Here is a 26,466-nt window from a genome sequence, read left to right on the forward strand (position 1 = left end):
ATGCTGGAGAAGTATGAACTGTGATATGAGAGTTTTCTGGAGAAATCCTACAGTGTTTCCATTTTGTCCATTGCAGGTTGTCCTTCTTGAAGCTCTTCCAAGATTTCTAAAGAAAGCAAAACGTTCGAGACCTCCATATGAGATCCTGATCTTTATTAAACAGCTCAATCTGCGAAGATCTAACAATACAGCAAGTATGTTGATAAAATACTGTCTGTGTAAATAAAATGTACTTGTAAATCAGCAGGAAGTGGACAAGTCTGGTCTTTAACAATGTGTTACAGCTTAGGTTCATGAGCATGAAATAGAGAGGGAGGTTTTCAAAAGCCTTTCATTCTGTCTGATAGCTCAGTATGCTGTGGTCTGTGAGATATAATATCATTGAAGTGTTAGATTGGAATATAACTTTGCAGAGCCAAACTCATGGAGAAAAACATAAGGTGGAGCAGCAATTTGTGCGCTGCTGGCAGTGTTCTATAGTTGGGTATCTGCTGAATGTTTAGAGAGTGCGTCCATGTGACTATGAGTTGAGTGATCACTTTGCAGGTAGCAAGGTAGTTTCCATTCACTGTACATATTCGGAAGAGATACTTAAATGTTCTTTGTCAACTGCAGGTCAGTAATGCTTGTTATGTCTTTCTGAAAGCATTTCTGTAGTCTGGGACTTGCCATAGAAAACTGCTGATTTGTATTTGATGTTTTGAGAGCAAAAATTTCCAGCAAACAGAAACATATTGATCTAATAGAGGTTTGTGTCTCCAGACTGCACCGAGGGCTTAATCACAGCAGAAGACATTAATGACCTGACCCCTGCAATCTATGCCCCATCCCAGTTAGACCTCTGTTTGGGTGACCGTGTACTGAAAGACAATGTGCTCCAACTGGGAGCTCTTGCCTTTGATCCAACTCAGCTGGAGGTTCTGAAAAAGAGACTCTTAAAGGTATGTGACCATGATGTAAACATTGACAAAATAACCCTTTTGCTTAATATGTCGCGTGCTTTGTGTAACTGCAAGTGCAAACATTTTGAACAGTTGTGATGTGATAAAGTTGAAGAACTTGACCACTACCATCGACAGTACAGAGAAAGGTGGCCACATATTTTAGTTTGTGTCACAAATGGAGAAAGTGTGTTGGCATGAACTGCATGTGGCTGGAGAACAGTTCTTCAAATGGTATTGTAAAAATGTTTGCATTAGCTTTGTCTCTGTAGTGTGGTTTGAACAGGGAAAGGGAATAATGAGTCATTATTAGGTCTCAACCTATTTTTAACCTGAACTGTGGAAACACTGGAAACTTAGAAAATAGGAGCAGGACAAGACCATTCGTCCCAAATGCACTGCACTGCCACTCAGCAACATCATTGTCAAGGTTTTGTGAGATTAACCCAAATCAATCCATTGCTAAAGGTTTCTGACCTGAAATGCAATCTGAGTCTGGATTTGAAGATTACAAATAACTTCTCAAACACTGTCTACATCTGATTATTTTTGGTTGCTTGACACAGATTTATCCCAGCGGACTACCCGAAAAGCAGATTCAACTTTTAGGGAACATGTCGACTGCGTTTAATGAGACAGAAGTCAGCAGCTGGAATATCACTCGAGTTGGGACACTTTCTGCATTAATGAAGCAACAGCTGGAAAACACAACGGTACTGAAAGGAGGAGAATATCCCCATTAAATTATTGTTATCTGCAGAGATATGATAACGAGCTTGTGAAAGATAGCTGAAAGTTACTGTCACAAATGTCTAAGATAGCAGTCTTTCTTGAAGCAAGACCCCTCTGTCCAAGCAGAAAAGATTGAGTAATTTCCTCCAAATTGATTGCAGTCTTTAATTACTGGTAATTACAAACTGTTGTAACTGAGATTTGAGGAAAATAATTCATCGTATAAACCAAAATTTATTGATGAAAATCTTGTCTAAATGGAACAAAAACTGCAGGAACTTGATTTGAATATTGCATTGTTCTAAATATGAATAAATGAGCAAAGAAAAGCAAGCACCTTAAGTTTGTAGGTTCTACTTTGTAACTATGCATTATGGATATATCTTCCAATAGATCATATCCATTGTTACGAGATATCTCCAGTTGGGAGGTGAACTGAATGCCGTTGCTGTGAAAGCTATTGGTGGAGCTAACTTGTGTACTTTGGATGAACAGCAGCTCTCAGCAATTTCAAACTTGACGTGAGTGTTGTACCTTTTCATTGCTGGTTTCCTGTCAAGTACAATGTGATCAATTCGAACAGGATCAAAATTGCTGAATCAACCAACTCTTGTGCAATGTAGTTGTGAAGTCATTGGCCTTTCCTGGCAGACATTGCTTTTGTGCACAATCCAATCAACAGGCTATTAAACAATTGAAAAGCCTCACAACAGCAGCTCTTCCCTCAAGTCACTAGATTATTTCATCAGCCCATTCTAACATGATTTGCTGAATTAATATTGTAATAAAAGTGTGAATTATTTTGGAGATATTTTCTAATCATCCAATTCATAGATGTTATTACACATCCCTGGAGTAGGCGGGAATTGAAGTCACGCCTACTGGCTCAGAGGCAGGGACACTTCCACAGTGCCACAAGGACCCCTTGAGTCATGTCAGAAGATGTGATTTCCAAATTGGCCCACCTCACTGTACCACAATAAATGACTGAGTAAATCTTTGGGCTGGGAATGAACTGTCAGGTGGCGATGCAGAAGCATGAAGGAAAACTAACATTGGAACCTTCCTCCCACAGGGATGCAGGATTTCTGGATCTTTCTCTGTGCGCCCAGTCTAAGAAAGACTTGCTTTATCAATCAGCATTCGCAGCATTGAGGTCTCAGCGAGATAATCCAATTGCCTACTTCCAGCTGATAAAGGCCTATATTGGTGAGTAAAATGATTCAGAAGGAACCTCATCAGCACTGACTTTTGACGGGTGGAGTTTCTGCTGGTCTGATCTGGAGTTCACTCTCACTCACTGTTGGCACCACAGGAACACACTGAAATTCAGGAGCTCAGATTGGCAGAACTTCAGGACCCATGTTTACACAGTTTCTGTCTGAGCAGATAAGATTGAATAATTTCCTCCAAATTGATTGCAGTCTTTAATTACTGGGAATTGTCAAATGTTGTAACTGAGATTTGAGGAAAATAATTTATTGGATAAACCAAAATGTATTGGTGAAAATCTTGTCTCATTGGAACAAAAACAGCAGGAACTTTATTTGAATGTTGCGTCATTCTCACTGTAGTCAGACTGTAATTTAACTTTCCGAGATGGTTAAACATTCAATTGACACGTTTGTGATGGGTTGCTTATATCTTGAATCAGTTAGTTACATTGCTCTTACATTGAATGAAATCAGCAGAAATAATGTGAATAGATGTGCAGCCAGTGCAGGGAAATAGTGTTAGATCAGGAAATCAGGAATGATCTGTGTAAATAATGGAGTGGGCTGAGAGTTCTGAATGGGGTCTTCCTGCTCCTATTTCTTATGACCTTCTGGATGCCTGGAATCATCTCTGCTGTTTCAGGAGGGAACCGGATGCACTGTTGCAGCAAATCCATCACTTTACAAAGTCTTTGTAGACTGTTGTAAGCCGAGTGCAGAAACCAAAGCAGCACCCATCAAGTGTGGAATGAGTGAGCAGGATGGATGCAGTGTTGTGTCTGCACTCCTGGAGCATCCCATGATCTCTCCCACACTTGTACGTGAACACGGGGAGTGACAGCAGTTACCCACCCATCGGAAACACATCCACGATCAGTTAGGGCCTGATCCCAAGCAATTGTCTCAGCTTCTGTTCTTCAATTTTTTTACCTTTTCTCCTCATTTGTCAATTGTCTCTCTATCGAAATTTTCTCCCAATTTTGTAACATGCCATTGGGCCCCGGGCAACTAAAAATTGTCTCCTTGTCTTCAGGTGGTGCTACAGCTGATGATCTGAGGTTTCTTGCAAATAACAGCATCAACATGGACTTTGAAACCTTCATCGGGTTGAATCCGGAAGAAGTCAGGGTACAATTGTCTTGTTCTGATAATATTTTAGTATAACAGTGATTCCATTTCCATTTTTATGTCTCGTCAAGTCTGATCTTCGTTCTTGTGCAGTGTCCCTTTGAGCCAGAAAGGATACAGCTGATTGGTGCTGTTGCTGTGATCCAGCTGATGATCCCATTGTTAGATCTTTCAGTCTGGCTGCACTTGCTGTCACCCAGGACCATATGCTTTGGCAGCGACAATCTTCAAATACAATTGTGATTGAATCCTAACAAGCATGTTCAAAATAGAAAATTTATCAATTTCTTTCTTGAACCTGTTGATTGATTCTGCCTCCAATGCACTCTGGGGCTGTGAGGTCCCACAGATTCACAACAATTTGAGAGAAGTAGTTTCTCCCTATCCAGGTTTTGAACCTAGCTCCTCTAACTCTGCTTCTTTCTCTTGTTCGAGACTGTGCTACAATTGGGAACATCTGTTCAGCATCCACTTTTTTTCGTTGTGCTTGAGTCGTTTATATCCCTCAAGCAATGCCTCCTCATTTTTCTGAAGTCCAATGAATATGAATCCCTGTGGACATCTGTTGTTAAAAATACATGTAAAGATTATCTCTGGTTCTGTTCTGCTCCACCAGGCTTTCTGCAGAATACCAACAGCTACTTACTGGGACAGCTTGCATTATTAACTATAAAATAGAATATTCTCAGATGGATGTATGATATGTACCTAATATTTGTAGTTACTGTGAGTCACCATGGTTCAGGGGTGTAAATGACTCCCAGCGGATTCATTATGTCATATGTTGTTTCTGTTTCAGAACCTGACTTCCCAGGATCTGATTAACCTGCTTGGAATTAACCTTGGGGATCTTCAGCGTGGCACGAATGAAACTGTCGTGGTCGTCTGGGTGGCCGCACACCCTGAGTCTGAAGTCAGGAGACTGGGATTGACAGGCGGAATTCCTGAAATTTCACCAGGTAATGGCCTCACTGAAGTCAGGAGGTACCCTGCACAAATACCAGTTGCGTTTTGCTGTGCACATGAAAGCCTCCACAATACGTTTAGAACATTTTTATCTAAACTGTGGGATCCATGGTTTAAGGGGCCTGCATTTACTGTTATGTCAATCAGTTCTGTAAAAGCATGTGTAAAATAATGAGTACGTTGTAGTCTGGAAATAAGGAAGCCGACCAAAGTCAACGTTTCGGAGATTTCATTTTTTCCAGGATCAGTTGTAAATTCAACTGTAGGCCAGATGAATTATTTATCGCCTAACTGAATGTAATGATATCTGACTAATAATGATGGAAATTTACTTGTAACACCATTTAACAAGAATCATCTTTCATTTTCAGAACCGAGACCGACTGATAGGGTAAGGCTGACTCAATAATTTGTTTTCAAATGGGTGAATCTTCAATCCAGTTTCTGGACCATGTGTCTGCAAAGCCAACATTTTGTCTCAATTGCTGTGATTTAAATTGCACAGTGCTTGTTTTTGAACTTGTATATATTATTGGTTATGGGAAATGGTTTAAATTGCTTTTATGACCTACAATTGTATTTACATACATCTATTATTTGCATGCTGCATTCATAGTACAAGTTTAAGATGGTTCTGTGCAAAACTAAAATTATGTTTTGTTCTCCTTAGCCTGGTAATACCACAGATAATGGTGAGTCCCTTTCATAAATTTGTTAATTTTGTCAGTTATTCATGCTGAGATCAATCCTACATATTAAGATATCTTTTTCACTTTTCAAACAGAAACAGCGCTGTGCCGAGCTGTGAACAGGTGAGAATTTGTGGAGAAGACCTTTCCTCCAATCAGACCATGTTGTAGTGATCTGCTCAACCTGCTGATAAATGCCTTCAGTTTTCAGGGCAACGACTCAGAGCACACAGTGTCAATGTCTTAGCATTGATGTGAAAACTTAAATCAGAAGTTTGATTGGTTTTAAATAATGTGTCCTGCTTAGTGCACAATCCAATTGTTCTGTTGTTTGTGCCTGAGTGTATTTTGATTCCTAAGAGAAGGTTTATTTCTTTCTCTGCAGTTCTGCTTTGAATAATTTCCTGATTAATGTTAACAAGATCCAACTGTGCAATTTCAACATTAAAGACTATGCATGTGCTCAGGTAAGCTCAGTCATGTTCCACATTTTACACAGAAATGTCTATGGCAGTTTACATTCAAATACAGGAATGAATTGCAGAACGTTTCCCACCAAAGACTGAATTGTGTCGATATGATGATGACATTGATGACTTGTTGAACTGAATGAGTTGATTGACACACTGTTTACACCCATGTCCTCTGATGACATCCAATTCTACATTGTCACCTCTCTCTTAACATCTCGACCCTTGCACTGGGATATATTGGTCTTTAGAACCCCATCTGGTCAGTGCAGTGCTTTTGGGAAGGAGATGTGCCATCCTGATCTGGTCTGGACTACATGTGACTCCAGTCCCACAGTAAAGTAGTTGACTGTCAACTCTGAGCAATTAGGGATGAGCAACGAAAGGCTGGCCAGTCCTGCGACACTCACATGCCGTGAGTTAATATCTATATGTATGTGTAAAACGTCATAAGTACAATGAATAAAAGCTTTACTTTTAATGTGTTTCTTTTCAGACTAATCTTCTGCGTTCAGGTTTAAGTAGTGATGCCTTGACAAGTATATTTGAGTGCTTTGTTGGTCCAAAGGTTCTGAACAGGTCAAATGAATTGGCACTGACTGTGTTTGTTCAGAAACTTAACAGAGCCACTTTGAATGAGGCACTGGACGACTTCAACAACAAGGTAAATCGTTTCCAGCAAACGTTAAGTCCAAAGACGTGGAAATAATCAAAACACAAACAGAAAATGCAAGGAAAAATGAACAGGTCTGGCTGCATCTTTGGAGAGAGAAACAAAGTTAATGCTTCGAGTCCCATATGACTCTTGTTCAAAAGAATTGAGTTTCAGATCAGCATTTTCTGTTTTTGTTCCAGATTTCCAGCATCTGCAATATTTTGTTGATATGTGACTCATTACAGTATTTCCTATTTGTCTGACCCTGTCAAAGCTGCAACTTGAGGTCTTCCTGATTTGAGTAACATGCAGCCTGCAGTGTTATTGGATTCATTAAGAGTTTGGGTTTTCCTTGCTGGCCTGTGTTTCAGGTTTGCTTTTACACTGAAAACAGGCACCTCTATGGCCGTACTGCTGTACAGTGTTGGTGCAGGGGTCGGCTATTTGGCCAAACAAGTCTGCTTCGCCGTTGAATGAAATAATGGATGATTTCATAATTCTCAACACCATTTTCCTGCATCATCCCCAAATCCCTTGATTCCTGCACTGATTCAAAACCAGTGACTATCACAATCTTGAATATACTTAATGAGTAGACCTCTACAGCACTGTAAAAATATAACGATCTGTGTCCCCCACATGTTCCTCCATTGTCACTCAATCTACTTGATCCAATGCATTCTTGAGAAACCGCCTCCTTTTTTCTTGTATTAGACATATGGTGATGTGGGAAATTTTTATGAACACAATCTCGGACAGCTTGCCTTCTGTGTTCCTTAAATTGCCACTATTCCTGAGAAGACACAGGGACTTAAAGCCCCCTGCCCCCAGTATAATTGTGTTGGTAGCATTTACATCTCTCTGTAACTGTTATTGCACCCTTCTCATTACTTCCCATCGGCAAATCGGTTCTGTCCTTGAACATTCTGAAATGTCCTCTATCTCCTGTGCTGCAATGCTCTCCTCATCAAAAACCCCATTGCTCTACCTTTCTTCCTTTCCCATCTTTTCAGAATCCTTTGTCACCTCCTTTTTTCACACTCAGACTTCCTGTTTCTCCAGCCAGCTCTCTGTTATTGCTGCAGTATTCCTGTTCCCATGTGACCGTAACTCCCCAATTGACCATAGACTCACTGTTTCTCATACATGCAGAGCGATGCTGTTGTGGATTTCCTTATCTGCTCGTTTTCTCCGACACCACCTGTTAACTTATTCTTCTCTATTTTCGGGCTATCTACCTCTCTCCGTTCCCTGCACTCTGGTGTTACTTGCCAATATTCTCTCCTGACTGCCTCACTGCTATTGAGTCAGTTTAAATCCCAGCACCAACAAAACACTGCACAAGGAACACAGTCCCAGCTCTGGTCAGATTCAACCCGTCAGGCTTGTACAGGTACCATCTCTTCCACAGCTCATCCCAGTGTCCCAGGAACCTAAAGCGTTTCCTCCTGCACCATCTTTCCAGCCAAACATTCTCATTTTCCTGTTTCTGTATTTGCTTATTCATGGCCCCAGGATAATTACTGCCGTTGAGGTCCAGCTTGCTAATTTTCTCCCTAAGATCGAAATTGCGATTACAGGACTACAGCCCACTTCCTACCGCAGTGCAGTCGGTATGATGGGAAACCCCATGGATTCTGGGCCTTTTCAGCTTTGATGTAGATTTTAAAATTTCCACCTATTTTCTGATCAACGTGTTCGGAGCTATTGTTATAAAGCTCTGGAGTAGGTGGGACAGAACCCAGGCCCCCTGTCTCAGAGATAGGAATGATATCACTGCCCCACAAGTGAAATAACCCTTTAGAGTCTGGCATCCCATCACCAGTCACCCATTATTTACAAAGACACAGCCTTTGACAATGAGTACAGTGAAAGCTTTGTAATGTCTCTTGGTGTCATCTTAGGTACAGGGTACCTCGGTTCAGATAGTTTAAGTGTTGTTAGAGAATTAAAATATTTAAAAAACAGACAAACATGGGAATACAGAGTTTAAAAAGTCTAGAATGATAATAAAGTGTATCTTTAAAAGTGCTCATTTTCGAGTTGTTTTTCACTGAGTCCATACCTGCCGGATGTCAGAGCACAAGGCCTCACTGCTTCCACACACCGGGTTCCAGCCCACAATCCACCTCCGGGACTGGTGCCCCTCGCCAGCCTGGGCTCGCTCTGCTCCCACGCAAAGCTCCACTTCCGAGATTCGGCACGTGCTCTAGCTTGTGGCTCCTATTCTGACTTCCTGCTGGCTGACCTCATGACAGTCACAGCAACACGTTCCCTCCTTTAATTTCTGCACATGTCAATTTCTGTCTTGGGGAATGAACCCAAGGAAATGTCCCCTTTTCCCTTCTGAATGTCCTGGATCTCTTGCCATGTTACTGTTTGTTAGTCTCCAGCTATGGTCTCTTAACTGCTGCCGAGCACTATAATAGTTGTTTGAGGCATTGATCTTCCATACACCGTGAGTTGGTGCATTACTGAGTAGCATCTGAGCTTTGAAACTGTTCCTGGAATGTGGCATGAATCTTCTTGGTCACTAAACATACACCCATATCATTTCTTGTTTCAGACCCTGAACACATCATTGATTCCATTGATGACAAAGATTACGTTCATGAATGCTCTGTGGGAGATTGTGAAGACCAATGAAAACTTAACCAATGCAGATTTCCTGAGGAAATGGTTCCAAGAGAGACTCAGGCCTTTCATTGCTGGCATTTCCCAGTCAGTGCTGAACCGCCTCCTGATGACGAACATAACCTGTGATGGTTTCCAAGCTGTGTGAGTGTATCCTCCTCTATTACAATCATTTATTTCCTTGTGTTTAATTATAACAATGACCCACAGCAAATCTATTTAACTATAAATGGCAAGGGAGCACATGTGATTTAAAGGATCCCTATACATGGAGGCGAATCTCAAGAACCATGCTCACATCAGGACCAGGGGATGGTGACTATCAGTATGTCAATGCTTCGAGGCAGAAAGTCATGTGTTTTATCATTGTAATTAAAAATACAGTAAGATCTTGGAACTCATTGAAATATTGCAACTCTCAAGGCTTTGTCAGTCACCTGAGGTATGAGAAAATAACTGGTGGAACTGCACTGCAGTAGGAATTAGACCATCTAAAGAAGGAGGTAGTCATTTAACGAGGTGACATTTATCAATTTGTTTTGGTGATGATCATTATGGAAGGTTCATTTCTATAATGTAGACACTGGAAACAGCTTTGATTGACTGACAGTAGAGCTGAGCATCGACTGTTGCTCGGGAGGAATTCTGAAATTATTCTCTTGACAGTTTAAAGCCAACAGTAGATTTAATGTCTCAGAATTAACGTTGTAAATGTTTATTCATCCAGCACCAAAGGCCTGAGCAATGGATTTAGGGATATGCCACGTGGAACAAGAGCGACTGTGCTGAGAGTCTGGATTCTTGGTTACCTCAACGCTTCAGGTAAATCAAGTTGTGAGTCAACAGAACAGTAAATGAAGTTCTGATTCCAGAGACTTGGTGCTAAATAACTCAAGGTGTGTTCTCCTGATTTGGAATTATGTCTCACCTGGTTAGAAGTGATGAGAAGTTGACATTTACATTTGCAAATATGTTTTGTTTTTCTCCCAGAATTCCAACTTCGCTGTTATGAAAACAACAGTTTTGTTCTGTACTTGGACGTCAACTTCCAAAGATTTCGCGAGTTGCTGACTCTGTCAGAAGCAATTTTTCTGCTTCCTTCCAATCGTGTTGATGAGGTAAAAGCAAAATGATTTCTGTTCTGGGGTGGGACGTAGATGGCTCTCTGGGTTTCCTGGTCAATATTATTTACCTGACATGACAGTAGCAGCTACAATGACTGTCAAGTTTAGTCGTAGAGTTCGACAACATAGAAACAGGCCCTTCGTCCCACCATGTTAATGCAAACCAACAAATACCGAACTACAGTATTTACCTGGAGAGTCATAGCGTGTGTCTTTGGTTTGTTTAAAGCCTGAGAGGAATTGGTGTACGATTTTTGTATTTGGACCCTTAGTTACGTATTTTGGCAGTCAATCATTCCTCAGGAGTTTAAGATAATTTGTTAATTAATGAAAACGCAAGCGGTTTAGATATAGTACATCAATGAAATAAACAGAAAAGCTCTACAATCTGTGACAGTTATGGATGGTTTAATACACAGAGTGTCGTACCTCATTGAAATTGCGAAGACAACTGTCTGGCAACCACTTTCAATTGTCAGGTCCTGCTGGAGGAGCCTGTTTGTACAGCCTTGGAGCTTAATCTGTGTCAGGGACTTTTCTGAATCCCTCTCGCCAATGGCCATAGGACATTACGCACAATGTCAATATCAGCCCAAGCTCCACTGCCCACACAGTGCCACCATCTGCCCAGCCCTGCTGATGTCAGCGAACATTGTGTAACTGATGGGCCTTCTGTTTTTGCTGAAGGAATGCAGTACAATTATTCTCAATGACAGAATAACCCTTGCTGGCTTGTCCACCTCCAGCTTACAATCCATATGATCAGAAGCTGATTTATTTCTGAGCACAGCTTAGGGCAGGAGTTGTCAGATAGATTCTATCTTTAACTTGCCTTTTGTCATTTTTTTGCTGCTGTTTTGAGATGTAGAGAGACATATGAAGCTGTCGAAGGTCAGTTTATGAAAAGTTTCAAATTGAGAAAAGTAAAGTAAGGTTTCCATTTTTTACAATGGGTGTTTTAGAAGTGAAAGTAAAACGTGGGCAATATTCCTGACAAAGCGACTTATAAGCTTCAATTGAATAATGTGGCACTGAGGTGTTGTCCTCCCATGTGACTGCCGCACTTGTCCTTTGAAGTGGTGTAGCTGGTGGGTTGGAAAGGTTCATGTGCAGCAGTGTGGGTGAGTTACTGTAGTGAATATTAAAGATGGAACACACTGCTGCCACTCTGCCTTGCGAAGGGAACAACTGTTGAACAACTGTATGGCGTGTCAATCAAGTGGGTTGCTTTGTCCTCTTTGTTTTGAGTTTCTTGAGTCATATTGGAGCTGCACTCATCCAGGGAAGTGAAGAGTATTCCTTCACAATCCTCCCTTGTGCTATTGAGAACGGTGGAGAGAGTCTGAGCATTTAGGAGACAAGCTTCCAAATTATTGCTTTCCTTAATGTTTTGCAAACTTAGTTTGATTTAATTTGTGCATTTGATTGCAGCGCACAACCTGCTCCTGGTTCTCTGAATGAAACGATGAACTGTGTTTGTTTTTTCAGGTATTGAATGTCACTGACCCCAGGGATGTGGCTGATGTTCTGAGTATGCCTGGCTTCATTGACAACAACAATATTCTGACTGCGTTCTTACTCCGTATCCAACCCATTCAGTACCTGGCTGTCTTTGTGGATGAATTCAATCGACAAACCCGAGTAAGTTGCAAGAAAGAAATAAGAAATATACAGGTGGATATGGACAGGTTCTGTGAATAGGCCAAAAGGTGGGAGTTAGAAATGAACTTGGTTGAGTGTGAGGTTAACCATTTTAGTGGAAAGAATAGAAATGGAACTCATTGTTTAACTTCTGAGTGCTTCATTGCATAGGAATCAGGGTGTCCTCATATTGCAGAAAACTCGTGTGGAGTTACAGCAGGTGAGAAGGAAGCCAAATAGAATGTTTCCATTCATTGTGAAAGGCATAGTGGAAGAAATAGCGCATAAAATAGAGAAACGTTGCTGCAACTGTAGAAGGCATTAGTGAATCCTCACCTCATGTGTTGAATGCAATTTTTCCACCCTTATTTGTCGAAGGATGTATTTGCATTGGAGGCAGTTCAGAGTGGGTTCAGCAGATCGATTCCAGATATATGGAGTATGTCTTCTGAAGAAAGAGGGAGCAGTTTCTGTCTGTACCCTCTTGAGTTTAGAAGGCTGAGAGGATATCTAATTGAGGTATAAGGGAATTAAAAGAAGATGTGTCCTCTTGTGGAGCAACTTAAAATGAGAGATCATAGTTCGAGCCCAAGTCGTCGTGATCTTTCAGCAGAGATGAAGAACAATTACTTTTGTCCAATGCTATGGAATCCACTATCACAGAGTGTGGTGATTAGATTTACCTTCTGTTTGATTTCAGAATCAGAATGCAACGCCTTTCTTTCCTCAGAAGTCTAATTGTGGTTGTAAGCAGTGTTCAATCTTAATCTTCACTTCAGGAAAGCTAATCTTCATGACTGGATCCAATGGTAGAATCACCGTGAGGAAATATTTGACAACATCTTGTGTTTGCAGCATTCAGTTTTATTTCCTTTTCCCTTTTGCAGGGTAATCTGCCAGCTGCTAATCGAGCTGCCATCATAGAGGGTCTGTGGCCTCAGTTCATCAACAACCTTCCTGTACTTAATGACACAGAGAAGAATGAATGGCTTAATGTCAGACTATCTCCATATCTTCCATTCATCACCACCCGGCTTTTGTCTTCCAACAACACGCTGAGAGTTGGCTGCCTTTCCTACAGGAAAATGTAAGCTCAGTCAAACTTGTTCTGAATATATCCTCAGAGCAGGGAATTTTTATCATGCCCCATGTCATTTATTCCCCTGGATTAGAGAGCTCATAATGTTAGCAGAGTGCTGCAGCTGAAAGTCTGAGAAATGGAATTCTTGACACGACCAAGACCATTGAATGTCCGTGCAGCTATTGTGGACATGAAGGGGATGGGAGATGAAAGCACAACATGCTGAGTTCACATTTCAGCTCCGTGTCCTTTCATCAGAACTGAAGCATAATTCAGAATAAAATTGGTGCAGAAAGAATGTGAGAAATTAGCAAGCGACTAGAAAGAAAGACACAAAACAGAAATGGACTAAAGACTATGGTGTAAAGTTTTTAGCCTCGGTGTTGAGTGGAGAATGCTGTGATGTGCACAATTCGATGACAAAATATGTTCCTCGAGCTTGCGTTGATGCTCATTTGTCCAGTGCAGTTGACCACATTCAGTAAGGAGTAAAGGCAATGGGGATAGTTTAAAAAAGGCGAGATGATTCAGATGGGTTCGCAATCTCGCTAAGGCACTGTTCCCTGAAACATATTCCCATGTAATTTTCCCTCCTCAGCACCTTGTCCAGCACCATATCACGGATGACTTCTTTGAACTGAAACATTAACTATCTTTCTCTTTGCAATGATACTGCCAGACCTTCTGACTTTTCCAGCATTTTCTGTTTTTTCATATTTCCAAAGTCTGCATTATTTTTGTTCTTTATGAAATGAATGAAGACACACAGACACACACACAGACACATGTGTGGTCTTGCACAGCTGCAAAAACATGTTAGACTTCTTGTTTTTCTTTGTTTTGTTCGCATAAGCACTAGCATCTAAGACATCAGCTTTAACACTTCAAAAATCAGTCGTTAGGGAGCTCATGTTGTAGAAGTGAAAACAAATACTCTGGTAAATGATACTGCATGATTTCTGGATAGTTACCATTAGGGAACGAAATCCATTCCTAAATTCAGAACTGATTTATATCACTCTTCATAATCCTAGCAGGACAAAATGCAAAAGCCTTGAACTAAATCTCCTTTTAATCTCTATATTTCATGCAGATCATGGCATAGTAGATAAAAGTGGACAAAGAATAATATTAGACATACAGCAAACCTTTTATTAACAGGCACCTGTGGGACCAGAAGTGTGTCAGTTGATCACATATGTGCTGAAGAAGGGCTTATGCCTGAAACATCAATTCTCCTGCTCCATGGATGCTGTCTGACCTGCTGTGCTTTTCCAGCACCACACTTTGAACTCTGCTCTCCAGCATCTGCAGTCCTCACTTTCTCCCAGTTGACCACATACTCTGGTTGATAAAGAGAGCTACAGAATCAATGTATAGCGACACACTAAGTAGTAGAAATGTAATGCAGGAGTTTTGCACCTCTCTGTTATACTTTATTTGCAGCATAAATCACTCAAATAGTAATGCAACTTTGCCTCAAATTAAACCTATCGGCCTGATCATTTTCACTCCCACCCTGAAATGACTGCCCAGATATTGTGAAATTGCAATAACACACTAAAGGTCTGGTGTTTCAAGTATCTAATTTTTGCTGGTTTCTCTCGAGTGCTGGTTCATAAGATCCTGGGTTAAACAAAGTTTGCTTTCCTTTTTATTTAATTCACAAAGCTTGTCGGTTGCTGCTTGCTTTTTGTTGTACAGTTATGAGACCTTCCATTTCCAATACATTCTTTTAACGTTACTCTGTGGAATTGAAGTCTATCTGAAGATGAGATTCTAAAATGTTGTTGTATTTCATCCTTAGTGTGCGAACTCTGAGTGCTCGTTACAGGGATTTTACCTCAAACAAGCAGAAGGAAATCTACAATGGCATCAAAGCTTATCTGCAACAAGGTGACATTAACATACTTTTGGTTCAATGTCTTTGAAATAAGCAGATTATTATTTGTCTGATTCAAGGGAATTGAAAACTCAGCCAGGGTTGTTGCAGCCTATTAATATCCAGAGACCTTTACTGAGGCCTACACCTGAGGTGATGGATGGTGAGTAGAGAATTACAGGAGCAGCCAGGATGCCACCAGTGCACCCTGTTTGGGTTCATACGTGATAAACAACAGAATGGTGTGAGGCTGCAGACAGCTATGGATCTATACCCTACTGAGAGTCATTAAAATGAGGAAGAAAGAAAGATTGTTATAAACTTTACATTGATCCTGGAGGAGAAAGCTGAGATTCTCTATTGTCAGCAGTACCGGTGAAGAGTTTGTAACATGTTTTCAAAAGTATAGCTCTCCGTTTTACTCAGAGTTGATGTGGAGTCTTTGTTTTGCATAACAGGTCCCAAACCCAAATGCTATGATGTGAATGATCCAGTCCTGAACTCCACTGCCTGGTTTGCTCAATATCTGGGATTATATATGAACCAAATTTCACTGAGTGATCTTCAATCTTTCTTTGATAATGAAACACAGGTGTGTATTACCCTTCTTATCTTATATGAATGATTGTGTTCTCTGGGAAACAGACCTTTACTCAAAGATCCAGTTAGGCTAACATCCAATTGCTTGACCAATACATTCCAGTATGTTTGGTAATGTAGGAGTTTGCTTCCAACAGATGTAATCCCAAGTTTAAATCTAGTATCACACTGATAATGAATCAGCCTATTTGAGATCGTGGCTGAGGAAGTCGTGCAAATTGAAAGATGAATTGTCAACTTCCGATTCATCTAAAAGTGAATTTTGATTCCTACTGGCTTTTACACTGAGAATTTGCCAGTGATGACACTGTGTGCATTTGGTGCCGAGTGTGTTCGCAGTGATTGTGGCTTGCAGCAACACAAGCCAGAACATTTCATTATTTAAAATGTGAAAGAACACTGAATCATTGGGGCTAACAGTTAAATACCTTCTAATCTTTGCACAGCTTCAAGAATTTGTGGTAGATTCTGAAAACCTGGCGCTTCTGGACAATCTGACTCTATCCACTGAAGTTTCAAAGTTCTACCTCCAATTGCTGCTTGCCAACAACCCGAATGTCAACGTTTCAAGGTATATCTTAGATGATGCTTATTTTCCCAACATTGATTTTGAATGGGAAGGTTGAGGACATAATCCTTCTGGAACTGAATCAAGTGCAGAGAATGTGTACAGTCAGATATTTGAGCAGGCATGTGGAGAAGGAGCGGCATTGGCAATTTGGAACAAGTCTGTCAGAGGCCGAAAGGTGAAGTTGGGTTTGATATGGGGGAGATAAAGCCTGAAGACCTGTCAGTTCTGTGAAATGGTCAGCCAGATTTGGATAAAGTTCTTAGTCGTTTGAACTTTGTTTAAAAAGAAGGCAGTTTAGAACTTAATAATTTAAGGGTTAAAACCAACTCTCCCAGTTAGCGAGCAGTGAATCCTGGCAGATGTTGGGACCTGAGGCAGCTTGTGCTGGTGATATTCAAATAGTAAATATTCAAATTACTGATAGCAATGAGTGAAATAGGGCTGGAGAGAAGGAGAGTTCCTCATAAAAGCAAATTACTGTGGATGCTGGAATCTGAAACCAAAAGAGAAAATGCTGTAAAATCTCAGCAGGTCTGACAGCATCTGTAAGGAGGGAAAAGAGCTGACATTTCGAGTTTGACCCTTTGTCAAAGCTTTGAGAAAGGGTCAGTTAGATTCGAAACGTCAGCTCTTTTCTTTCCTTACAAATGGTGCCAGACCTGCTGAGATTTTCCAGCATTTTCTCACCAAAGAATTCCTCATCTCTGTGTGGAAACAAGTTCTTTCAACTTGGAAATAAAAGGAATTAATTTTCTGTAGAAATAGGTTGAGGAACATTGTAGAAACTTTGTTGATGGAATAGATGATGATATTCCCAAAAGTGTGAAATGCTATGACAATTTCACTTGGAGCAAACCTTAATGTATCGATGAAGTGTGAGCTGAAGTGAAAGGTGCTGATAAACTTTGTGACTGATGCTCTTTTACAGGCTGCCAAACTCCCTGGTTTGCTTCATTACTGATACTGATCTGCTTCAGTCATTGGACACACAGCAAGTCTTGTCTGTAGTAGCAATAATAAACCAAGTCTGTGGACTCAACGTACAGCCAAACACCACATCCAATGAAACAGCACCAGTTGTAGATCCAACAGATGAACAACTCAGGGTATGTGGGAAAATAATCGACTGCAGAACATTGAACTGCATGCTCTTAAGAACATTGTTACAGAGATGCTTCATGTTAAATCTTGTTTTGGAGAAGTTGGGCATTGAGAGACTCTGTGCTTTATACTGTTGCCTTCAATATTTTTTATTGAAGCCAGCCTGTGCAGAGAGAACGTTTTCTCTGCTTGAAGAGTGTCTTTTTGTGTGTGTTCATGAATATTTATGGAGAAAAGCATTTATGCTTCTATATTCCTGACTGTGTATGTAAACTAATGATTGCATCTTTACCCAGTACGTTTTGTTTTGATAACACACTAATTCTGTTTATGAAAAAACCTGGTTGAAATATATATTTTTTAAAAATCTAATTCAAATTTGGTATTTAATTGGTCATTGTGGAAAATGGAAGAAGTATTTTTATGTAAAATAAAACAAAGAACTGCAGTTGCTGGAGAACTGAGCCAAAAACTGAACTTGTTGATGAAACTCAGTAGGTCTGGCAGCTTGTGTGGGTTGGAAGCAGAATTTATAGTTGGAGTTTAATGTATTGTCAGTATTTTGATGTAGTAATGCACTGAGTATTGAGACCTGAGTGATGGTGCACTATTCCAGCCTCAGTAGGATGAACACAGTGTATTAATGTTCCGCATTCAATTTCTTTCATCCAGGCCTCAATAGCTATCGTGAGCAAAATCGACAACTTCACAGTGAGCACTTTGAATACTCTGGGACAAACAGCTGTTGGATTGTCAGTGTCACAGGTCGGAAATATTGGTGCGGAGACTCTGCAGAATGCGCTGCCAAGCCTGAGTAAAGTCAGAGGCTGGAATGTGGGCCAGGCCAATGCGATTGTCATCAGGTTACTCAGAAATGGCCTCCAGGTAAGAGCTTGATAAATCTGAAATGAATGCATTATATTCATAAATGGCTGAATATCAATGTCGAGAAACAGATCATTGTGACATTTGAGAGGTGATTAGTTTTTTGGTTGGTGACTAGAGGTAATTTTTTTCCCCTTGTTTTGGGTTCAGTTCTGCTGTCAGACTTTTGAAATGCTTGAGAGGCAACTAAAGTATGTTGCCTTTGTGAAACAAACTTGCGTGGATGGAAATTTCCTGTAAAATCCTTTTGAAGTTGTGGTATAGAAGTAGCACCAGTTTAATATTCTCCCACAATCCACAAATATTTAAGATATAATGTATCAAACAAACAGACTTGACCCTGTGACTGTGTATTGACAGTTTTTGATTTATTGCTGCTTCCTAACTAGGTTAATAACCCCGAGAACCTGCTGGGGCTAGGAAGCTTGGTGTCCGGCATTCCAAGTGATGAGTTCCAAGACATCAATCCTCGGGTGTTCATCAACATAATCTCAAATCCAACATTTGTTGAGAATATTGGAACAGCACCACAGCCAATACAAACCATATGTGTTCTGCAGGTGAGTGATATGGATTATACAGACAGTTGAAGCAATATTGGTCCAAAACCCAGATTCTTTTTGACTGCCATATCCACTTATTTAAAATTTAATTCTCTTCTGTAAAGATTGCTTGCACCTCCCAATATTGCTGACAGGGTTTTGTATATCTGGGCTGAAGACCTGTTCTGTTTCATTGTAACTCAGGTGTTGCGGAACGTAGAAGACCCTGTCCAAACGGTGAAGACCATTCCATCTGTTCTAGCCAAAGAGGTCCCACCTGTGCTGTTAAACTCAAACTTAGGCCTCGGTGATGTCAATAACAAACAGTGGGCTCCCAGTCAGGTAATCATTTTGACTCAGTGACACTCAGTAATGATGCTGAGGGAGTTAGAGATATGGTGCAATTCAAAAATGTATATTAATTTAAAGACTAATATAGACATCAGATCAGATTGATCTGCTCCACAGCACGTTTCCTCGGTCAGATTGTGTGAATGTTAACAAAAACCTTTAAGTCCTGTCGAATTATATTTCCATTTTGCCTGGTCCATTTGGTTTGGTCTGGATCTCAATAACCCCAAAAATTCTAACAATGGAATATATCCAATGTCCTTCATTAAAGCAAAACATGCAGCAACCAATACTGTAAACATCTTGCCCATACAATGCTTACAATCACAAGTTTACCCTTTCACATGGACTTGTTCAAAGATTAGAGCAGAATATGTGATCAGCCTGTTCTGTCTGAACTTTGACATACTGATCAGTGCCCCTCTCCAAGCTAGTTGAAGTTTTACTGTGAGTCAAGCTGTTTGTATTCACAAAGAATCTCTGCATTTGCACACTCGATGCTAACCAGGCTCCAGCAAATGGTCAGTTTGACAACAATCAACATCACAGTTTGTCATGTTTTCCACACAACGGGTTTGATCAATCAACTCATGAGGACATGCTCATGTCTCCTTGCAAAGACACCTATCTCTTGCCTTTTATGATTTTTGATGTAAAACTTGCTGTTGTCCTCAGTGTTCATCACTTGTATGTATCGCGTTATCAGTATGGCATTTACACAGCATGACAAACACAAATGCAGCTGTTAAATACTCACATTGTCACATCTGATTCACTGTGTGTGTTTAAACAAAACATCAGCTTTACCAGAATTACTGGAGCAGATCAGTCCATTACTGCTGAGTTACAATGCTTCAGTCTAAACATACATTTCTCCAACTTAACACAAGCATTTTTAAAATCATTACTTGGTCATCAGGTTTCAATGATTTCTCCTTCTCATTTCATTCACCTTCCATTTTCATCTAACTTCATTTTGGCTAACCCAGCAAATGTTCAGTTGATTATTTAGACTTGGTTGTGTGTATTAATGATCTCAATACTTTTCTCCCACAGGCTGCAGTGTTCTTTGAAAATGTGGTCAAAAACAACAACAATTTTAAAGAGTAAGCTATTAACTTGACCAATATATATCTGTTTCCTTGATAAGTTTTCTGTCTCCAACATGATTTGTAGGATGTGTTATCCATATGTGAACATGTATCTCATAGAAATGTTCCTACAAGTCTCTGCTTCACAGCACAAGAGACCTGGGTTCAATTCCTGCCTCAGGCGACTGACTGTGTGGAGTTTGCACATTCTCCCCGTGTCTGCGTGGGTTTCCTCTGGGTGCTCCGGTTTCCTCCCACAGTCAAACGATGTGCAGGTCAAGTGAATTGGCCATGCTAAAATTGCCCGTAGTGTTAGGTAAGGGGTAAATGTAGGGGTATGGGTGGGTTGCGCTTCGGCGGGTCGGTGTGGATGTGTTGGGCCGAAGGGCCTGTTTCCACACTGTAATGTAATCTAATCTACAAGTAAGATAATCATGCCAATTTGAATGTCTTTATTCCCCATCCATGTCTGTTTTGACTGTTCATATTGTCTCAGTACCTTAGTTTGAAGGAAGTGAAGTGTTTAGAAATTAATGAATGATTCCATGATCTATTTCAGATTCTCACCTTCAGTCCTTCAAGGCTTCAGTTGTGGTGCAGTCAAGGACCTGAATTTTACAACATTTCTTCAGCTTGTTCAAGCAATGAAGGGGAAAGGGGCCAGGTTTGATGAAAGTCAGGTGAGATGTTCCACAGCAATCACATTGGAGACGAGTTTGAGTGTATGACCATACAGTGGCTATTGTTACAGATGGATTTTTTTGATCTCAAATAAATGACCATGTTGAGCTAATTAACTCTGATTGGAAAATCCTGCCCGAAAGATCAGCACTTAGATCAGAAATGTAACCATGAAGGGATGAAAGAAATGTATGACAAGCAGGCATGATCAATTTTAACCAAATAACTAATTGTGATTTCTGCGTGTGATAAGCTGCTATCAATGAGAGTTCCCCATTCATCTGTCTAATGTCAGACTAACTTACATTAACAAAAGTTCTGACTGGACTTTCAAATGGAAATTAAGCCAAATATTCAATGACCAAAATCTGTGAGTAGCTGATTTGAGTTCAAAGTTTGGTCTGTGTGGCGGTACAATACTGGATGTTGCAAATAAACTGATTTCTGTTCTGATAACATAGCCAAAGCGAATTCCCCTATTTAGCCAACATCGAGCCAAAATTGTAAGGAGAGAGAAATTTCATCAATTTGTTGTGTTTCTGTTCTCAGTATGTTTTGCTGGTTTCTCTTTTCAGCTGAGCTGCATGTCTGCAAGACTAACATCTAATGGAACCACACCAGCCATAGAGAGCCTCCCTTTGGATGTTCTTCTATTCTTCAAGTATGTTCTATTCCATTGCAATGTTCCACGATTGGTTTTTGAGGAGAAAGATGAAGTAATATTATCATGTGTTCAGGCAGAATTGTTCCAGAAGGAGCTGGAAAGTGGCAGCAAATGAGAGAACACTCAGCATTGACATTGAATTCTGCTAAGTCTCAGCCGTCCAGGCGGAGGTGACCTGTATGGGTGTCTTTTTCAACAATTGTTTCGATATGGCTTTTGTAATTTTAGGCATATCCTTGATGAATTTGTCTGAGAATGAACTGTTTTAATGAAACAAGACAAGAACACAGAACAAGACATGATGTCCAAGACTGATTGAGCCAGCAACGTTTCAATGGAAATATTTTATGACTTTATTTAATATTTTCCCATCAATGAACATCTCAGAATGAGATCTTTCCCTATTAATCTCGGCGCAGGAAGTGTATGCATGATCATTTGGCAGAATCTGCATTTGCGTCTGTGCTGTCACTTGTAAATAGACTGAAGCTGGGAGAATTAGCACAGGAGTTGTTGTTGATTATGCAGTTCATTCTCCTCACTGTAACCTGAATAAAATTCTGTTTACTTTTGTAGCTCTGTCCAGTTCAGGAATTCACCCAACTGCAAAACATTCTTCAAATTAGTTGGGAAATCAAACATTGACATCTTGAGAAAAGAATCAAGCAGAAGACGGAATCTATTATATGATGCCAGGACCTGTTTGGTAAGGATGACATGCTGATATGTCGTACAAAGTGCTAAGAGAAGCCAGTTGTACCTTGTAACCATGTGATTTCAAGTGCAATACCTGACCATTGGTGCCTCACGCCATTTGAGAGCTAACTCTTCAATAAAACTAAAGGCGAAATGATAGTTACATTAAATCACTGATAACATAGTTCTCTTTACTAGCTCTGCTGGTTGGTCGAACATTCTTCCCTTTATTTACTAATGCTAAATCCTTGCAAACCGGTCTGTCTTCACATTGAGTTTTCTGCGTCAGTGCATTGGTTCGAGTGTGGGACAAACCATTCAGGGCGTTTTGTCATTACGTTGGTGAAATACTGTCACCAAGTATAACTGAGGCGCAGCTGACATGATTGTACATGCACCTTCAACATATCTGTACACATGACATTTTCACTATATCTGTAGCTTCAATAGAGTTAAGGGAAGCTGACAACAATAAGACTTACTTAAGCAGCCGTAGAAACAGTTGGCTGGATGTGGATGTGAACAACGCCATCATGACAGACAACACATATCAAATTTTCAATGAACTGATAAGCTCCTGAAGATCTCTTGTAGTTTGTGAGCAGTAGCCCATGTACTGGGAAGCTGAGAGACTAAGGATTCTGGGAATGAAGACATATTCCATTCTGACGCTTGGTGCTGCACTTTGGGAATTAGTTATTTATCTGCAACGACCTGATGCCCTGTCCACCTCTCTGAGCGACTGGGCCGTGTGTACATTTGCTCCCATGTTTGCCAATAAGGCCACGTCAGTGACAGAGCCAAAGACATTTTGCAATAAAAGAGCAGCTGATCTTCAATCAGTTTCTAATAATCTTGAATTTCCCAGTGAGTTTTATATCTAAGTTATCCAGTCTGAGTTATGGACATGAATGAACACTCCACTGTTCATCAGTATCAGTATAGTGTGTGTTCATTCTGCTGAGGTTACAGTGACTGCAAATAGAGAACCCCAGAGTCAAAGGAAAATCTCTCTCTGGCAAAGTGAAGAAAATTACCATCATGCTACTTTCTGCAGCTTCTGTAGTCTTCAAGGTGAACTGTATGTTATTTATTTGTGATGCTGCTGCTGTCCTGAAATTGCTCATGTTTCCAAACATTCAGGGAATTTCTGGCAGGAATCTGACAGAGGAGAGTGTGACAATCCTGGGTAAATTGGTGTGTGACCTCAAGGGATCCGTCATCGCAGAATCTGATATTTCCATCTTGGACCCATTGAAAACATGTCGCTCCTATACAGACGATCAGAAGAAAGCCATTGAAGGTCTCCTAAAGAGAGGAGTTAGCAGATACGGGTGAGTGTGAAGTGTTCACCTAATTCCATACAGACTACACCCAGGTTACTCCATCTCTTGCCACTTGTAATGCTGTGAATTTGTAAGGGGAATGTAGATACTGACTTTGCAACAAACCCCATGCGCACGTGAGTGAAAGCAGATGGAATGTATTAATAACAGACCATTACCTTCTAATATCAGACAAACATGCACAATTTGGAAAATAAGGTGACTGTTACTGATAGTGCCAAGTGATTTGCTCAGTGACTGTGTGATTATCTCTAATCTAGGTCTGTATTTCGCCAACACTTTCATTTTGGATTTGTCTCGAGATGGTCAGGATGGTAGAAGGCCATCTTTTGTTTGAGAACTTCCTATTTCTCTCTGCACTCTCAGTGACATGTTCCTTAACTCAGTTTTTCTTTGTCTGTAGTGTTCCTTCATCATGGTCTTCATCGACAATCCAAGATCTCGGAAACCTTCCTTTGACATTGACTCCCGTCACATGGACTCTCGTAAACAGGGTATGGTTGATATGGTTGAAAGTTGATGCAGATACTTCAATTTGTGAGACAGTAGCCAAGCAGAATTATTTAGTTGCAGCATAAAAGACTCTACCATTCAAGAATTTTCTTGAGAAGCAAAATGATTGTACTTAGTCACATAATCACTTTTTACCACTCAAACATTGGACCTGTAGATCGATAAAAACTGTTTTAATCCACTATGATGTGCATGCTACCTCTATTAATTTGAATGAAGATACTGACTGTTTGTCACTGTCTTACCATGGGATTGAGTCATGGAGTCATATACCACGGAAACAGACTCTTTGGTCCAACCCGTCCATGCTGACCATAATTGCAAACAAAACCCGACCCACCTGCCCATATCTGTCCAAATAGTTCTGATTCATACACTTATCCAAATGTCTTAGAAATATTGAAACTGTACCCATATCCATCATTTCCTCATTCCACACATGAACCACTCTCTGTGTGAAAAGATTGCTCTCATTTCACTTTTGAATCTTTCTCCTCTCACCTTGTCTTGAAATCCCCCATTGAAGGGCAAAAACACCTATTGTTCATCTTATAACTACCCCTCATGATTTCATAAACCTGTATCAGGTCCCCTCTCAACTTCCTGTGCTCCAGTGAAGAAAGTCCCAACCAATCCAGCCTCTCCCTATGACTCAAACCTTCCATTCCCAGTGTATTCCTGGGAATCTCTCCTGAGCCGTATCCAACTTAATAATACCCTTCCTATAACTGAGTGACCAGAACTGGACGCAGTACTCCAGAACACCCTGTACAATGATCTTCATCCTTTTCTTCAGGTCTGTATTTGGAGATTTATAATTTGAGTTGAAACCATTATGGATTTGTAATCATTGTATCTGTGAAAGTTGTAGAAGCTCATTCAGAACAGAGTGGAGCTGCTTTTACCACTGCAAATTTTTTTTGCTGAAGTTAGCAAGAGAATATTCAATTTAATTTGGGATATTAGAGAGACTGATTTGTTCATGAGGTGAGAACTTCCCCTCACCCTGTAGCCATCATTCCCTCAGTGAAACACTGATGTGTTCTGTCAAGTGTTTTCATCACTGAAGAATATATTCTTGATAACGTTCATGCTGGAGAAGTATGAACTGTGATATGAGAGTTTTCTGGAGAAATCCTACAGTGTTTCCATTTTGTCCATTGCAGGTTGTCCTTCTTGAAGCTCTTCCAAGATTTCTAAAGAAAGCAAAACGTTCGAGACCTCCATATGAGATCCTGATCTTTATTAAACAGCTCAATCTGCGAAGATCTAACAATACAGCAAGTATGTTGATAAAATACTGTCTGTGTAAATAAAATGTACTTGTAAATCAGCAGGAAGTGGACAAGTCTGGTCTTTAACAATGTGTTACAGCTTAGGTTCATGAGCATGAAATAGAGAGGGAGGTTTTCAAAAGCCTTTCATTCTGTCTGATAGGTCAGTATGCTGTGGTCTGTGAGATATAATATCATTGAAGTGTTAGATTGGAATATAACTTTGCAGAGCCAAACTCATGGAGAAAAACATAAGGTGGAGCAGCAATTTGTGCGCTGCAAGCAGTGTTCTATAGTTGGGTATCTGCTGAATGTTTAGAGAGTGCGTCCATGTGACTATGAGTTGAGTGATCACTTTGCAGGTAGCAAGGTAGTTTCCATTCACTGTACATATTCGGAAGAGATACTTAAATGTTCTTTGTCAACTGCAGGTCAGTAATGCTTGTTATGTCTTTCTGAAAGCATTTCTGTAGTCTGGGACTTGCCATAGAAAACTGCTGATTTGTATTTGATGTTTTGAGAGCAAAAATTTCCAGCAAACAGAAACATATTGATCTAATAGAGGTTTGTGTCTCCAGACTGCACCGAGGGCTTAATCACAGCAGAAGACATTAATGACCTGACCCCTGCAATCTATGCCCCATCCCAGTTAGACCTCTGTTTGGGTGACCGTGTACTGAAAGACAATGTGCTCCAACTGGGAGCTCTTGCCTTTGATCCAACTCAGCTGGAGGTTCTGAAAAAGAGACTCTTAAAGGTATGTGACCATGATGTAAACATTGACAAAATAACCCTTTTGCTTAATATGTCGCGTGCTTTGTGTAACTGCAAGTGCAAACATTTTGAACAGTTGTGATGTGATAAAGTTGAAGAACTTGACCACTACCATCGACAGTACAGAGAAAGGTGGCCACATATTTTAGTTTGTGTCACAAATGGAGAAAGTGTGTTGGCATGAACTGCATGTGGCTGGAGAACAGTTCTTCAAATGGTA

The 26,466-nt window shown here is 40.4% G+C and overlaps 1 protein-coding gene across 1 annotated transcript in view; it reads left to right on the forward strand.

Annotated features, from left to right (window-relative positions):
* The window catches only part of LOC140464383 (uncharacterized), a 486,266-nt gene that overhangs the window by 248,402 nt on the left and 211,398 nt on the right, over positions 1-26,466 (forward strand). Inside the window, exons 123-154 of the mRNA XM_072559375.1 lie at positions 77-194; positions 763-941; positions 1,508-1,654; positions 2,067-2,194; positions 2,749-2,882; positions 3,921-4,015; positions 4,815-4,974; positions 5,353-5,372; positions 5,652-5,673; positions 5,766-5,793; positions 6,056-6,137; positions 6,637-6,804; positions 9,362-9,573; positions 10,157-10,251; positions 10,420-10,547; positions 12,042-12,194; positions 13,082-13,281; positions 15,083-15,171; positions 15,616-15,749; positions 16,204-16,328; positions 17,257-17,434; positions 18,102-18,314; positions 18,704-18,874; positions 19,061-19,198; positions 20,264-20,313; positions 20,858-20,978; positions 21,555-21,640; positions 22,220-22,349; positions 23,483-23,673; positions 24,089-24,179; positions 25,365-25,482; positions 26,051-26,229. Coding sequence (XP_072415476.1) covers positions 77-194; positions 763-941; positions 1,508-1,654; positions 2,067-2,194; positions 2,749-2,882; positions 3,921-4,015; positions 4,815-4,974; positions 5,353-5,372; positions 5,652-5,673; positions 5,766-5,793; positions 6,056-6,137; positions 6,637-6,804; positions 9,362-9,573; positions 10,157-10,251; positions 10,420-10,547; positions 12,042-12,194; positions 13,082-13,281; positions 15,083-15,171; positions 15,616-15,749; positions 16,204-16,328; positions 17,257-17,434; positions 18,102-18,314; positions 18,704-18,874; positions 19,061-19,198; positions 20,264-20,313; positions 20,858-20,978; positions 21,555-21,640; positions 22,220-22,349; positions 23,483-23,673; positions 24,089-24,179; positions 25,365-25,482; positions 26,051-26,229 — 4,083 coding nt within the window. The remainder of the gene's footprint in view (positions 1-76; positions 195-762; positions 942-1,507; positions 1,655-2,066; positions 2,195-2,748; positions 2,883-3,920; positions 4,016-4,814; positions 4,975-5,352; positions 5,373-5,651; positions 5,674-5,765; positions 5,794-6,055; positions 6,138-6,636; positions 6,805-9,361; positions 9,574-10,156; positions 10,252-10,419; positions 10,548-12,041; positions 12,195-13,081; positions 13,282-15,082; positions 15,172-15,615; positions 15,750-16,203; positions 16,329-17,256; positions 17,435-18,101; positions 18,315-18,703; positions 18,875-19,060; positions 19,199-20,263; positions 20,314-20,857; positions 20,979-21,554; positions 21,641-22,219; positions 22,350-23,482; positions 23,674-24,088; positions 24,180-25,364; positions 25,483-26,050; positions 26,230-26,466) is intronic.

The sequence above is a fragment of the Chiloscyllium punctatum genome, chromosome 40, assembly GCF_047496795.1.
Source record: "Chiloscyllium punctatum isolate Juve2018m chromosome 40, sChiPun1.3, whole genome shotgun sequence".
Taxonomy (NCBI): Eukaryota; Metazoa; Chordata; class Chondrichthyes; order Orectolobiformes; family Hemiscylliidae; genus Chiloscyllium; species Chiloscyllium punctatum.